This window comes from Diabrotica virgifera, chromosome 7, assembly GCF_917563875.1.
Source record: "Diabrotica virgifera virgifera chromosome 7, PGI_DIABVI_V3a".
Classification (NCBI taxonomy): Eukaryota; Metazoa; Arthropoda; class Insecta; order Coleoptera; family Chrysomelidae; genus Diabrotica; species Diabrotica virgifera.
The window spans coordinates 27341289-27354863 of record NC_065449.1 but is presented as its reverse complement, the minus strand read 5'-3'; the positions used below and the strand labels follow the sequence as shown (position 1 = coordinate 27354863).

General features: G+C 32.2%; 2 protein-coding genes across 4 annotated transcripts in view; both read right to left on the bottom strand.

The window, feature by feature from the left end:
- LOC114329343 (zinc finger protein 664) overlaps positions 1-5669 on the bottom strand; it is a 37585-nt gene extending 31916 nt beyond the window's left edge. For all 3 annotated transcript variants that reach the window (XR_007699458.1, XM_028278401.2, XM_050656284.1), the window contains exon 1: positions 5387-5669. Coding sequence is in view for 2 of the 3 variants with exons in the window: in XM_028278401.2 (XP_028134202.2) it covers positions 5387-5507 (121 nt within the window). In the remaining variant the exon portion in view is untranslated. The remainder of the gene's footprint in view (positions 1-5386) is intronic.
- Positions 5670-10543: 4874 nt separating this feature from the next.
- LOC114329345 (actin-interacting protein 1) overlaps positions 10544-13575 on the bottom strand; it is a 49363-nt gene continuing 46331 nt past the window's right edge. The window contains exon 11 of the mRNA XM_028278405.2: positions 10544-10801. Within this exon, the coding sequence (XP_028134206.2) occupies positions 10692-10801 (110 nt within the window). The 3' untranslated portion in view covers positions 10544-10691. The remainder of the gene's footprint in view (positions 10802-13575) is intronic.

The following is a 13575-nucleotide window of genomic DNA, read 5'->3' as shown; positions in this document are numbered from 1 at the left end:
AACCCATATTGTGACTGGTCTATAATCCAACAAAAAGGAAATATATTAAACCAAAACTTCTTAGGAGGCAGTCTTATCCAATCCAGAAAAACATGGAAGATGGGTAAAGAAAATCCTCCACGAATAAACAACCCTCTTAATAACTGCATTCATGTCTCATTTCCTTTTAAAAACTCCAAATTACATATTTTCGTAGTCTATATTCACAATTCCTCACTAATCGAAGAAACTATCTTCATTAAAGCATCCCTTTATGATTATTCAATAATCATTAGCGATTTTAACCCAAAATCAAGCCCCTCATGTATGAAGCAAATCAAAGGTTTTCTTCAAAATTCTAATTTTTGTCAAATACCTACTCCTCCTACATTTATAATGGCAAGTAACCCAAGCACAACTCCAGATATATTATTTTGTTCTAAAAATATTATAAATAATATAACAAATATACTTGTAACTCCAGATCTGGGAAGTGATCACTTGGCTTTGCAATTTGATTTTAATCTACATCATGATCCTGACCACATTAATGAAATTAATCTTCCCAATATAGCAAAATGTAATGTACAAAATGTAAATAGTAGAATGAAAGAATTTTTGAATATAAGGCATGACATTTGCCCAAATTACATTAAAAATTTCAACACTATGTTGTCTAAATTAATAATAGAAAATTCGCCCAAACAGAAGAAATCACCATTTAATTACAATCTTCCACCCTTCATTTTGTCTCTGATTAAATTGAAGAGACAGTTACTCAGGCAGATCCAAAAAAATGAGACACATGCATTAAAATCACAATTTAATGAACTAAACAAAGATATTCAAAAAATTATATCACAATTTAAACAACATAAATGGATCCTAGCATGTAAAAGTATAAACTCCATGAAAGGAAAAACATACTGGAATGAAATAAAAAAACTGTCTAAATATAAATCGTTTAGACAACAGATTTCAGAACTGATACATGATGGCCAGATATACAGTACAGATGAAGAAAAATGTAGTGCTTTTGCTAGATACTTTGAAGAAACCTACAAATTTGATGAGGATGACAATTTTGATAGATATACCTTAGAGGAGGTGGATAGTTGGTTTGGAAGTTTTTATGAAAATAGTCGTAATCTGAATGCTCTTCAGGACATCACAGAAGATAAATATGACGAGGCTCTATATAAAGGAAAAAATACAGCTCCAGGCAAAGATTCCATCAATCGTAAAATCCTTAGACAACTAGATCCAGATATTCATAAGGAGGTAATGAGCATATATAACTATTGTATCACGAATCATTTCTTCCCTGATGAGTGGAAGACAGGCATTGTAATAGTTATCCCTAAACGTTATACTAACCATCAACTACCCCAAAATTACCATCCAATCACCCTTCTCCCAGTAATTGGAAAAAATTTTGAGAAAATTATCCAAGGAAGATTATATAATGAATTAAACCAACATATTCCAGCACACCAGTTTGGATTTAGAGAAAAATCATCTACAATCCTTCCTCTTTCAATAGTAACATCCAATATACAGGCAGCAAGATTGCAAGGACTAAAGGCCGCTGGAGTTTTCTTGGACATCAAGAAGGCTTTTGACTCCGTTTGGCATAGAGGATTGTTATATAAACTTCACAGAATGAAATGCTCCCCTTCTCTAATATGGATTATTGACGAATTTCTTAGAAGACGCAGGTGTATAGTTAAGATCAATGAAACATATTCCCATTCATTTTCAGTGCAACAAGGAGTTCCACAAGGTTCACCACTCTCCCCTCTATTGTATAATCTCTATTGCAGTGACATATGCGACAATAGACTAACCAACACTAATTTGCTACAATTTGCTGATGACACTGCAGTGATATCATATGGAAAAAATTTAATAAAGACAATGGACTTATTGAAGAGGCAGGTGGATGACACAATATCTTGGATGAATAAATGGAGATTAACAATAAATCCTTCTAAAACCAAACTAATAATATTTAACCATAGAATCCAAGATCACTCACCAACTATAAACATATGCGACAATATTATTAAACCCTCCCAAACTGTTAAGTATTTGGGAATAGAAATAGATAACAAATTGAAGTTCAACCACCACACAGCAGTTATAAAAAGGAAAATTATAACTAGAGCAAAACACTTCAGAAGTTTAACATACAAGAATGAGGGAATTACGATTGAAACAGCAACCAATATTTATAAAATGATTTGCAGGCCCATGCTGGAGTATGGTTCTACAATTTTCTATAATTCTAAAGGTCCTGCCCAAAATAATATAAAAGTGGCTGAAACAACTAGCCTTCGACAAATTACTAGAATGCGTCATCCTGATAATCCACTTCATAATCCATCCAACAGAATGCTGTACGAGAAAACTGGAATTGAACCTATTAAGGAGAGACTCAATAAGCTGTTTAAATATCTCTTTCTTAATGACAATAACAAAAATTTGATTGAGCCCCACATTGTGAAGATACCAGAGGACAGTGCCCGTAGATATCCAGGAAGAACTCTTTTTGAAGAAATCTGCTACACATCAAGACAATAAACAACTCAATTGTCAGTGATATGGTGATTACCGCCACATACAAATATTTTTTTTTTTTAGTTATACTTCTTTAGGCGCGATTGAGATTGAGGGTGAATTTATATTGATCTGCGCGCATGCATACACCGACAGTTTGGTATTAGTCTTTATACGGGCTCTGATTGGGTGTTGAAATGATCTGTCAATAATTGTTTAATATGGAGGTTATCGGTAAACAAAACTGTTGTATATTAGTTTTTATTGTTGTGAGGACAGAAATAAAATCAAATTTATAATTATAGTGACTTTTTAAATAGTTTTGAAAAGCCACAGGTACGTAATTCTAAATGTTTCAGTTGTATTCCAATAAAAAATTATCTTCATACCTATTTGGAAAATGTAAAAAAAATAATGTACTTACCTAGTACTTGCTATGCTATACCCCTAGTAGGCAATGCTTTAATTTACATAATCTGATTACGAACAAACTTTCTACAAATTTTCATCTAATGTATCGTTTTCTTACTCTATATATTGTTGTATTTTAATTCGACAAAAATCAAACTAATAAAAATTCATATAAACAAAAATATCAAAAAGTTGTTCAGTTTGTGTATATTCCCACATGACGTATACGTGAAGGTGGTGCAGTTTGAAATCGCTTCGACTCTCGTATGGCTGGATACACGGGAAGTAGGTTCAAGCCCAATGCAAGTTATATCATTTTTTTATTTTTTTTATAGATTTTATGAGTGTAAGTATATTATTATATAATTTTTTTCAGAAAATACGTATTTAATTAAAATTTTTGGCAACAATTATTGTTCAGAAATCATTTGTGGCATTTTTCAATGTGTTTGTGTGTGTTTTATTCTTTTATTTTTTTAATTTTTGGTATTGTTTTAATAAAATTTTTTGGAAAGTAGTAGAGAAACTGTTTACAGTATATTGATTTCGTTGAAATCATATAATAGAAGTATAACTTCTTACGTGCGTACAAAGTACACACATTCTTTTTTTTTAATTATTGTATTGTATTAATATTAACAAAAAACATATTGTAATAATGTATATTAATTGTGTAAATTGGCTGAAAGACTTCGGTCGATGGCCTTTTGGTACATTGTATCAATAAAGTATGTCTCTCTCTCTTAAGTCAAATGAACGTTTTTTGAGTTACTATAGCCTTCGTTGCATGGGTCGATGTGTTGTTCTTCTGATGTCAAACAGATACCTTATTACTCTTTTTTGTAATTTAAAAATAACATAGGATTGGGCAGCTATACCAGGACCCCAAAAAGGAAGAACATATTGAAGATGGGACTCGAACATGTTACTTATATTTATATGTTATTTTGGAAGATGCTAAATTATTTTCTTCGAAATAGATCTTATTGCATAGCAAGCTGAGGCTAGTTTCTTATTTAACAAATCGATATAAAGGGTGCATTTAAGGTTGCTGTCTAAAAAAATACCAAGACATTTTACAGAATCAGTGGTACTGATCTGGGGCGCTATTCTTGACCACTCGTAAGTACAAATGTCATTCGCAAGATTGAACGATGCGGATGAAATAGTTTTCCGTATTCTTGAGCACTCGCAACAACTGCGAACATTCCAAACTTGCTACGAGTGCTTATAATCATTTGCATCATCTTCGCAAGTGAAGATTCTAATGTTTTATGTTTATTTTTAAATGGAATTTTGAAATTGTATAATATATTTAATTGTTGCTGTGACTTTTATGTAGAATAATAATTGGTGCGATAAGTTATTATATAATTTTATTCATTTATTAATATCTAATACATTTTTTAATTTTCCAGGTAAAGTTAAAGTCATTTTTAAGAAGAAAAATTCTTTTGAGTAAAGGCATTTGAAAAGTTTGCACTTAGCAAATTAGGATTGTTTTCATAAATTCCAGCCATATTTTTTTTCTCGTCTGGCATTGGTTGTTCGTTTTGCTTTAACTAATGGAATTTCCATTTTCAAAATACAAATATAAACAATATTAGGCTGTGTAACGTTGTGTAAAACCATGTGTAACAAAAACGATAAATAAATAATCGAACCCTAATGAACCCTAACGTTCCATAACCCTATTCCGAATTCCTACAGCAGACAGCAGTGAATATAGACGTTTTAGATATTTACAGTGTTGCTAAATGTATTTAGACGTGAACAATGCGAACAGTCACATGTTTCTGCGAATGGTGGTCAAGAATACCATTTTTAGGAAATGTTCGCAAATCAGTCCTTCGCAACTTACGTATATGCGCTAATTGCGAGTGATGTCGAGAATAGCGAGCCTGGCTGTTTGGTGAAGAGTCTTTCATAGGCTACTGTTTTATCTATGTTAAAAGAGAGTAAATTATAATTGGGCCAGGTTTTTATTGTAAGTAGATAAGAAGTTATTGTAGCCTGAAGAATTACAATACCTACTTGAGTTGCTCCGATGATGTTGGAATCATTAGCAAAAAGCAAAAATTTTTCATTGATTTTTAAACTAGTGATGTCATTAATAAAAATAAGGAAAAGTAGAGGACTCAATACTGAACCTCGTGGTACCCCAATAGTTTGTTTTTTTTATCAAAATGTGATTTACACAGTCAAAAGCTTTGGCATAGTCACAAAAACAGTGGCAGTGTAAAGATTATTGTTTAGTGCTTGGTAAACCTCATGTAGTACAGAAAACATGGCATCAGTAGTATTAGTTTATTATTTAAAAAGCAGAACTGATTTTATGATAAAATGGTTTCAAGGAGAAAAGAAATAAGTCAGGCTTCTAAGAGTCTCTAAATAATTTTGGACAGTACGAGTACATTGTTCATTGAAATGTTCTTACCTGTGTTATTTTCTGCTTCATTTTTCACGTTTCCAAGATCTGTTGATGTGGATAGCTGACTCTGCATAAGTCTTTGGTCATATTCAACATACTCTTCCTTAATCTTGATGTGAAATTCCATAGCTAACAAATTAAAAATTAACTTTACCCCCTTAGTGGCCTTAGGTCATTAGTACACTGACATTGAAATATTGAAAATAATAAATTTATTTAATTGGTGATAAAAACTATAAAAAAATAAGTAAAATAGCAATTTCCTGGGATAACGGATAACGCTTAAAATAAATAACATGTCAGGTGTGACAGATGGCGTGATGTCAGAGAACATGTCATATGTCATATGATGAAGATGAAACGTCAGAAACATAAATATATGTCAATGTTGCCAAACAACGGCCGAACGTTGTTTTCATTCATTCTATGAGTAAAATGTTATTTTAATACCATGATACTATAAATAACACTCTTTGGCAGGCCGCACATCAAAGAAACATGAAACGTAAATCACGTTTCATGGAAATAAAACACTGCTAAACAAATAGACGTCCGGCCATTTATGAAACTTTCCGAAAATAAAAATGTGTTATGAGCATGAATCACACTCGTTTCATTGGTAGGCGGACTTCAAGATTTGTTTAGCCGTGTTTAATTTTCATGAAACGTGTTTTTCCACCTACCTCTACCGAAAGTATACTTTTCCGGACCTGATTGTAAGGAGCGAAGTTGTACTTTTCCTCCCTAGGGAGGAAAATATTTTTCCTCCCTAGGGAGGAAAAGTAAAAGTGACGTCATGGTATTTCATTCATGAAATATAACTTATTGACGCCCTGTATAATATCTATTTTCTATTACGTAAGTTTCTGTACATTTTAACGTTTATTTATAAAACACTCTGTATTTTGCAGAATGGTAAAAAACAGTAAATTGTTATTTTGATTTAACAATGTTTACATTATTAATTTGACTTATATTTGACAGTTGACAGTTATATTGTACGTACTTGCTAGTTTTAGTTCTAATAAATTTTGTTGGTTAGTTACATAAATAAATTAAGTTAAAATGAAAAAATGACTTGTTATTTGAGGAAGGTGGAAAAACCATATGTATAACATGGGAGTAAAGTGCCTTTTCCTCCCTTGAATGATTACTGCCCTCCGCTACGCGTCGGGCAGTAAACTTCATTCTCGGGAGGAAAAGTAGCACTTTCCTCCCTTGTTATACAAATAGCTATTACGTTTCGTTGGTGTGCGGCTTGCCTAAAGAAGCGAATTCTTCCCGTTATGTAGTCATGTTATATACAGCCGATAAATCGGCCTTCTATTTGACAGCTCGGGAGCGTTGCCACATCTAATACGACGGCATGTTCAATTCAAATTCTCCATTCTTCTCTGTTTAACCATAGACCCATGATACTATAAATAAAGTGCTGTTATTTATAGTATCATGCATAGACCTGGAGGGATTTCTCTTTACTCTAGTTCTATTTCAATACCCCCTTCAGCTTCTTCTCGGCCTTTCTCTTTTCCTTCTCTCTTGTGGTGTCCACGTTAAAATCTGTTTAGAAATCCTGTCATTCCCGTACCATATTAGTTGTTTTGCTTTTATGTCATGAATTAATGTATGTGCGACTCTCATCATTTCTCGTATTCTCTCAATTTGGTATCCGATCTCTTGGCGGCACTGAATGCCGTTCTTAATGGGTATGGCTTTTCTAGCCTGTATGTTTCTGTCTTTTATACCAGCATTGAGTGTTTTATCTTGAGTTATCTTCATGCCCAGGTATTCATGACAGTGTTTAATTTCTACCCCATCGTCTTAATGCAATGGACTGCTTTGTCCCTCTAATACACATTGCTTCAGATTTCTTAATGTTGACTTCCAGACCACATATTTGTTATATCCTTCTATTAGCTTCCTCATCATGTAACTCAAGTCGTTATGATCCTGAGCAATCAGAATTTGGTCATTAGCGAAGCATAAATAGTCCATTAAAATGTTACATTTTTTAGGCCGTACCTTGCATTTCTTAGAGGAGTCAATTTTATTTCTTTAATGTGTAGGGGGGATCAGTAGAAGCTTAAGTTCAAGTTTTTGGGGTCGCCATCTTGGAAATGGGGTGCAAAGGGGTTTCGCGCTATATCTCGTAAACTACCAACCCTACGGAAAATCTAATTAAACATAAAATATAGCAAATTAAATTTTCCACAATTTTGTTTCTATTACTTTTTATCGTCAAGTGACCAACAAAAAAGATATAACCAAAAATATATAAATAAATATGTGTTTTTTTAACAAGTTTACTTTTGGATGTTATCAGTTCATTTTAAAATAAAATAACATTTTAGCAATTTTGTAGAGACTTTTTCAGCGAACAATTTCCACTATAAAGTTGTTTAATTCTATTTATTTATATAGGTTTTACAGCGCTCCAAACTTGACCAGATTCTCGAATGCTCATAGGGATACAATAAAAACAAAAGTTAGGCTTACTTTTCTATCTATATGTATTTTTTATTCATACAATTAATTATGATTTTAACATTCCTATGCTATTATTAATCTGTTTTTGACCTTTCTTCCCACTATAAAACTTATAACTCTAAGCATATATAGAAAAGGCCCAAGAAGTTGTTTGAGGACAAATTCGCCGCTTCAGAAGAAGAATGACGCAACCGCAAAATGCAAAATTCTTAAGCAGAGTAAAAAACGATTTTTGATATCAAAATAATAAAGTATGATAAAAATTAGCCATTCACCACACCGTGGTCAGGATCTCGAGATATAAGCGTTTTTTGGGGTGTGCCGCTTGTATATGAAGTAACATAACTTTTTTCCTATTATATATTTTGACTTAAAATTTTCCAAAAAACTTCTTCATGAACTATATTTTATTGTAGTGTTGGTTAAAATTATAAACTAAAAAGTTTGTCACTCAACTTTTTTAAGTAAACATGAAACTAACGAAATATGATGACAAAATGTTAATAAATTAAGGCTATGGGTACATAATTCGCAAATATTTTACATGTATCCCTACTTTTTCTGTCTTTACACGGCAAAATACGTATAGTAAAATTCACACTGATATGGATATGTAAACATTACTAGAATGTCATTCTACTTGAAAATGTAATCATTAATTTAAAGAGATGGCTTTTGAATGTTCTTGGATAACTGTTATTTTTATAATTGCAAATTATTAATTCAGTAAATAAATGTGATAATTTTTTCACTAACTATGTATTCAGTGATTGTAATAATTTATTTGTACAACAAAAACTAATACTCAATCGAGAAAAGAGGAAAAGTGTTAAAGTGATTTTTTAATAATATATTGTTACGGAACGTTTACAATTTTGAACATCTTTAACAACAAAATACTTGGATCACAGAATATATTATCCTGATGTATTCTCTGCTTGGATCTTCCACAAATAATACACAATAAATAACTTTTTATTAAGTTCACGTCTTAAATCAATTATTTATCAAATACACTATATATCAATAATATTTAATCAATATTTCAAAATATTCCCGATACAATGTCAAATATTTAAAATTGTCACTAATTGTCAGTGTCTGACTGACAATATATGCTGACAATATTATATTCGGCTGAGTGCGTTGTAAGACAAAGATAGATTTGGAAAATATTACCCCGGCATTGTGTTCATTTTTTTCGAATCCTGAAAAAACCAATAAATATTTTTGAAAAATTTAAACGCAGAATGAAAGATTAAATTATTACCGAGGGCCGAAAGTCCCTCAGAATAAATAAAAAGTTTATTTTGAATGAGATATTTGAAATTAAAAATCACACTAAATTTTCTCTTAGATTTTCACCCCTGTAACTTATTAAAATAAACATTATAGAAGTTCTCAGGGACTTTCGGCCCTCGCTAATAACGTAATCTTTCATTCTGCGTTTAAAATTTTCAAAAATACTTATTAGTTTTCTCAGGATTCGAAAAAAATGAATCCCCATTTGAATAGCATTGCAGCCGAAAATACGTACCGATCCTCTTAACAACTCCTTTTTTAATGTGTTTAAACATTTTGGACAAATTTCATTGCTATCTACATACTTCAAAGATGACACAGTAAAATTTTTAAAAGGAAATATTTACAGCGACCAAAGATACAGCGAGGTAAATTTGAAAAATCATCAAAATTGATTTTTGGCATTTTTGTATAAAATTTATTTTTTTAACATGTTCCACCAACTCCAGATAAAAATAAACTTGATATTCGGATTCAGCGACCTTAAAAACATAAAAATAGACCAAAATTGATCATTCACCTTAAATTTGATTTTCGTGGTTGGCATAGCGGTTAATGCCGCTCGTCTAATATATAGATAGAAAAGCATTATTTTTCTACGAGAATTCGAGAATCTGGTCAAGTTTGGAGCGCTGTAAAACCTAGATAATAAATAAAATTAAACAACTTTATAGTGAAAATTGTTTATTGAAAAATCCTCTACAAAATCGCTATGATGTTATTTTATTGTGAAATGAACGTAAAAAAAGTTATAAACCTCCAAAAGGAAATTTCTTACAAAATTTTCTCTTATTTTTGTTTATAACTTTTTTGTTGGTCATTTTACGATAAAAAGTAATAGATATAAAATTGTTGAAAATTTAATTTTCTTCATTTTATGTGAAATTAAATTTTCTGTAGGGTAGCTAGTTTACGAGATACAGCGCGAAAGCCCTTTGCATCTCTTTTTCCAAGATGGCGGCCGGGAGACAAGGGCCTCAACACCAAAAACTTGAACTTAAGCTTCTACTGAACCCCCCTACACATTAAAAAAATAAAATTGACTCCTCTAAGAAATGCACACTAAATGTAACATTTCAATGGACTAAAAATGTAGTGTTGTCTCGTCATTAAGAGGGATTCCCATGCCATTACATTTTCTTTTCCACAGCTCGAGTGCTTCTTCCAGATAAATTTTGAAAAGGGTAGGAGAAATACAGCAACCCTGCTTCAATCTTTCGTGGCCTTACTTCAGACATCCTTGATCCAGTTTTAATTTTTGCAGTCGTTCCATTATAGAGACATTGGACTGCTTTGATATGTTTAATGTTGGCTTGCTGTAAGGTTGACCTTTTATTGCTACTTTTACTGGGTAATAAATTTTCAGCATAACTATTTATTTTTTGAAAGTTATAATATGTCAACAGTATGGTACATAAATAAGTTTTAGTATAAATGCATTGATGAGAAAGCGAAAGTATACATAATTTATCAAACGATATTAGTTCATAACAAATGCGTTAGATATATAAATATTAAAGCGCTAAAAAGGGGTAATAGTCCACAGTTTGGTATTGCAGTCTTGTCCAACGGACACTAACGTGGTATTGTCTACCCAGGCAAGTCTTGTAATTTGATTTTGAGCATGAGCAGCTGAAACAAAACGATAAAATTAATATGGTTACAGAAAATCAACAATTTTCAAATTAAGAACAGGAATAAGTATAGATAATAAATATATAGATACTTTAAACCTAACCAAACACTGCTTAAATAATACATACTATTTCATCTATAAGTAATGATGTTAGAAGAGAATATTTTCAAGAGAATATTCTCGAGAATATTCTCGGTCAGAAAATTCTCTCGAGAATATTCTCGAGATAATTTAAAAAATATGTAGGTATATTGTTTTTGCCAATCCCATGAACCACTAGCAAGGGTGTTTACAGTGTCAATATTTATTGTTTTGGTGCAATATTAACGTGCAAATATTTAGAATGGTGTTCATTTAAGCAGAGAAGAACAAGTTGAGGAAACTGAGTTTGTAGATAATTTAGCAACTTTAAAGGTCAGCTGATATAATGGCAGATTTGGCACTTTATTGGTCTAAGGAGGGATTTTTTAGAAAACCATAAGTTGTAAAATCAATTGAAAAACTAGACTTAATCATATGGTGAAAAGGTACATGTTTCGGAACAAAATTAACTAAAATAGTAGTTGATATATTAAGCATGCCTTCATCCAGTACAGCGACTGAAAGAAGTTTCAGTACTTATGGTTTTTGAAGTTATACTTCTTTAGGCGCGATTGAGATTGAGGGTGAATTTATATTAATCTGCGCGCATCCGCACACCGACAGTATGGTATTAGTCGTTATACGGGCTCTGATTGGGTTTTGAAATGATCTGTCAATAATAAACAATTGTTCAATATGAAGGTAAACAAATGTATAATATATTAGTTTTATTGTTGTGAGGACAGAAACAAAAAAGTTTATAATTGTAGTGACATTTAAATAGTTTTTAAAAGCAACAGGTACGTAATAATTGTAAATGTATCATAGGTACCTACCTATTTGAACCTACCAAAATACATAGTATGTAATACTTTTATTTACATAATTTGATTACATACCATCAAAATTTCTATCAATGTTCACCTAATATATTGTTTTCTTACTCTATGTTTTGTTGTATTTTTTCAATTCTAAATCATTTCAATTCAAAATCAAAATAATTTAATTTAATTCAAAAATGTCAAAAGCTTAATCCGTTTAGTTAGTCGATCTTCGCACATAATGACACATTGCCTCCGTGGCGAAGCGTTTAAGGCAAATGAACCCCAATATACCAACCGCGCTGATAGCTGGTTCGAATCCCAATAAAAACTTTTATTTTTTAATTTTTTTTATACATTTTATGATTGTAAGTATATTTATTATATAATTTTATTTTCGGAAAATACGTATTTAATCTGGACCCACGGAGAAGAAAAACTAAAGGCATTTTTAGAACACATCAACAATATTCACCATAAAATTCAGTTTACTATGAAACTGGAAGAAAACGATCAAATGCCATTCTTAGATGTGTTAATAATAAAGAAACAAGACGGACACATAGGCCATACCGTGTATCGGAAACCGACACATACCGATATATATCTAAATACTCACACCACCATCCTGCACAATTCCATTCAGTCATCAAAACCTTGATTACAAGATCTGAAAGACTGACAGAACAAGAACATCAAAATGAAGAAATGCATAATGTGAAAACAGCGTTAAGAAAAAACGGCTTCTCAACGTACACCATCGAAAAAGCTCAAAATGCTCGAAGAAGAATTAATGACCCAACAGAAGACGAAAAACTGATCGGCAAAACCATTCTGCCATACGTGAAAAGTACAACAGAGAAAATAGGGAGAGTGCTGAGAAAACATAACATAGAAACGATATTTAACACCGACAGAAAGATCCCAACTATTCTACTAACACCAAAAACCAAAATATCGCTAGAAAGTCAAGGAGTATATAGAGATTCCGTGTGGGGATTGTGGAAAGTCGTACGTTGGACAGACCAACCGAAGAATCCATGTAAGACGAGAAGAACACCGAAATGCCATCGAAAGGGGAGAAACCACGTAATCCCTTGCACAACATGTCGCAAATACAGGACATACAATAAACCTGAACCAAACAACGATGTTAGCTAACATAGAAATAAAAAGAAAACGTGAAATCAGAGAATCGATAGAAGTTGAAAGAAATCCCAATAGTCTAAACCAAAGAGATGATGCTCAACGGCTTCATACAACATGGAAAACGGTACTGAAGAAAAAGACCAAAATAAATCAGGCAACAACATCGACGTGCATCACCCCTCCGGAGCCCCCAGCTTATACTGGGCCAATCATCAGAGCGAGAATCCACGCAGGCCAGGCGTAACGATCAACTATATAAGTGACGGCATCGTAAATAAAAATTCAGTCAACTTCAAGCAGCAGCGAGCAGCGGAACTACCTGACTTGACAATGGCAAGTGAGCTCTTGCCGAAACGTCGTCAAAATAATGGTTTTTCTCAAAAACAAAATTATTCAAAGCGGAGTCAAACCCGAAAAACAACAGAAAGCATAATATATAGAGTATATATAAGCATAGATAGTATAGAATGGCTAAATATAAAGAACTGCTTACAAATGCACAAAGAAAGCCCATACTAAAGGTAGCAAGCGAGTACCGGACCACTTCTACGACTGCCCTACAGGTCATAACGGGTACACTCCTCATTCACCTACTAGCCAAAGAAAGAGAAATACTATATAATAGAGAAAACGGCCATCTACCGGAAATAAAATACGAAGTAAGATCATTTGACAAAATAAATGGGAGGCACAAACGGCGAAGGCTCAATGGACGATAA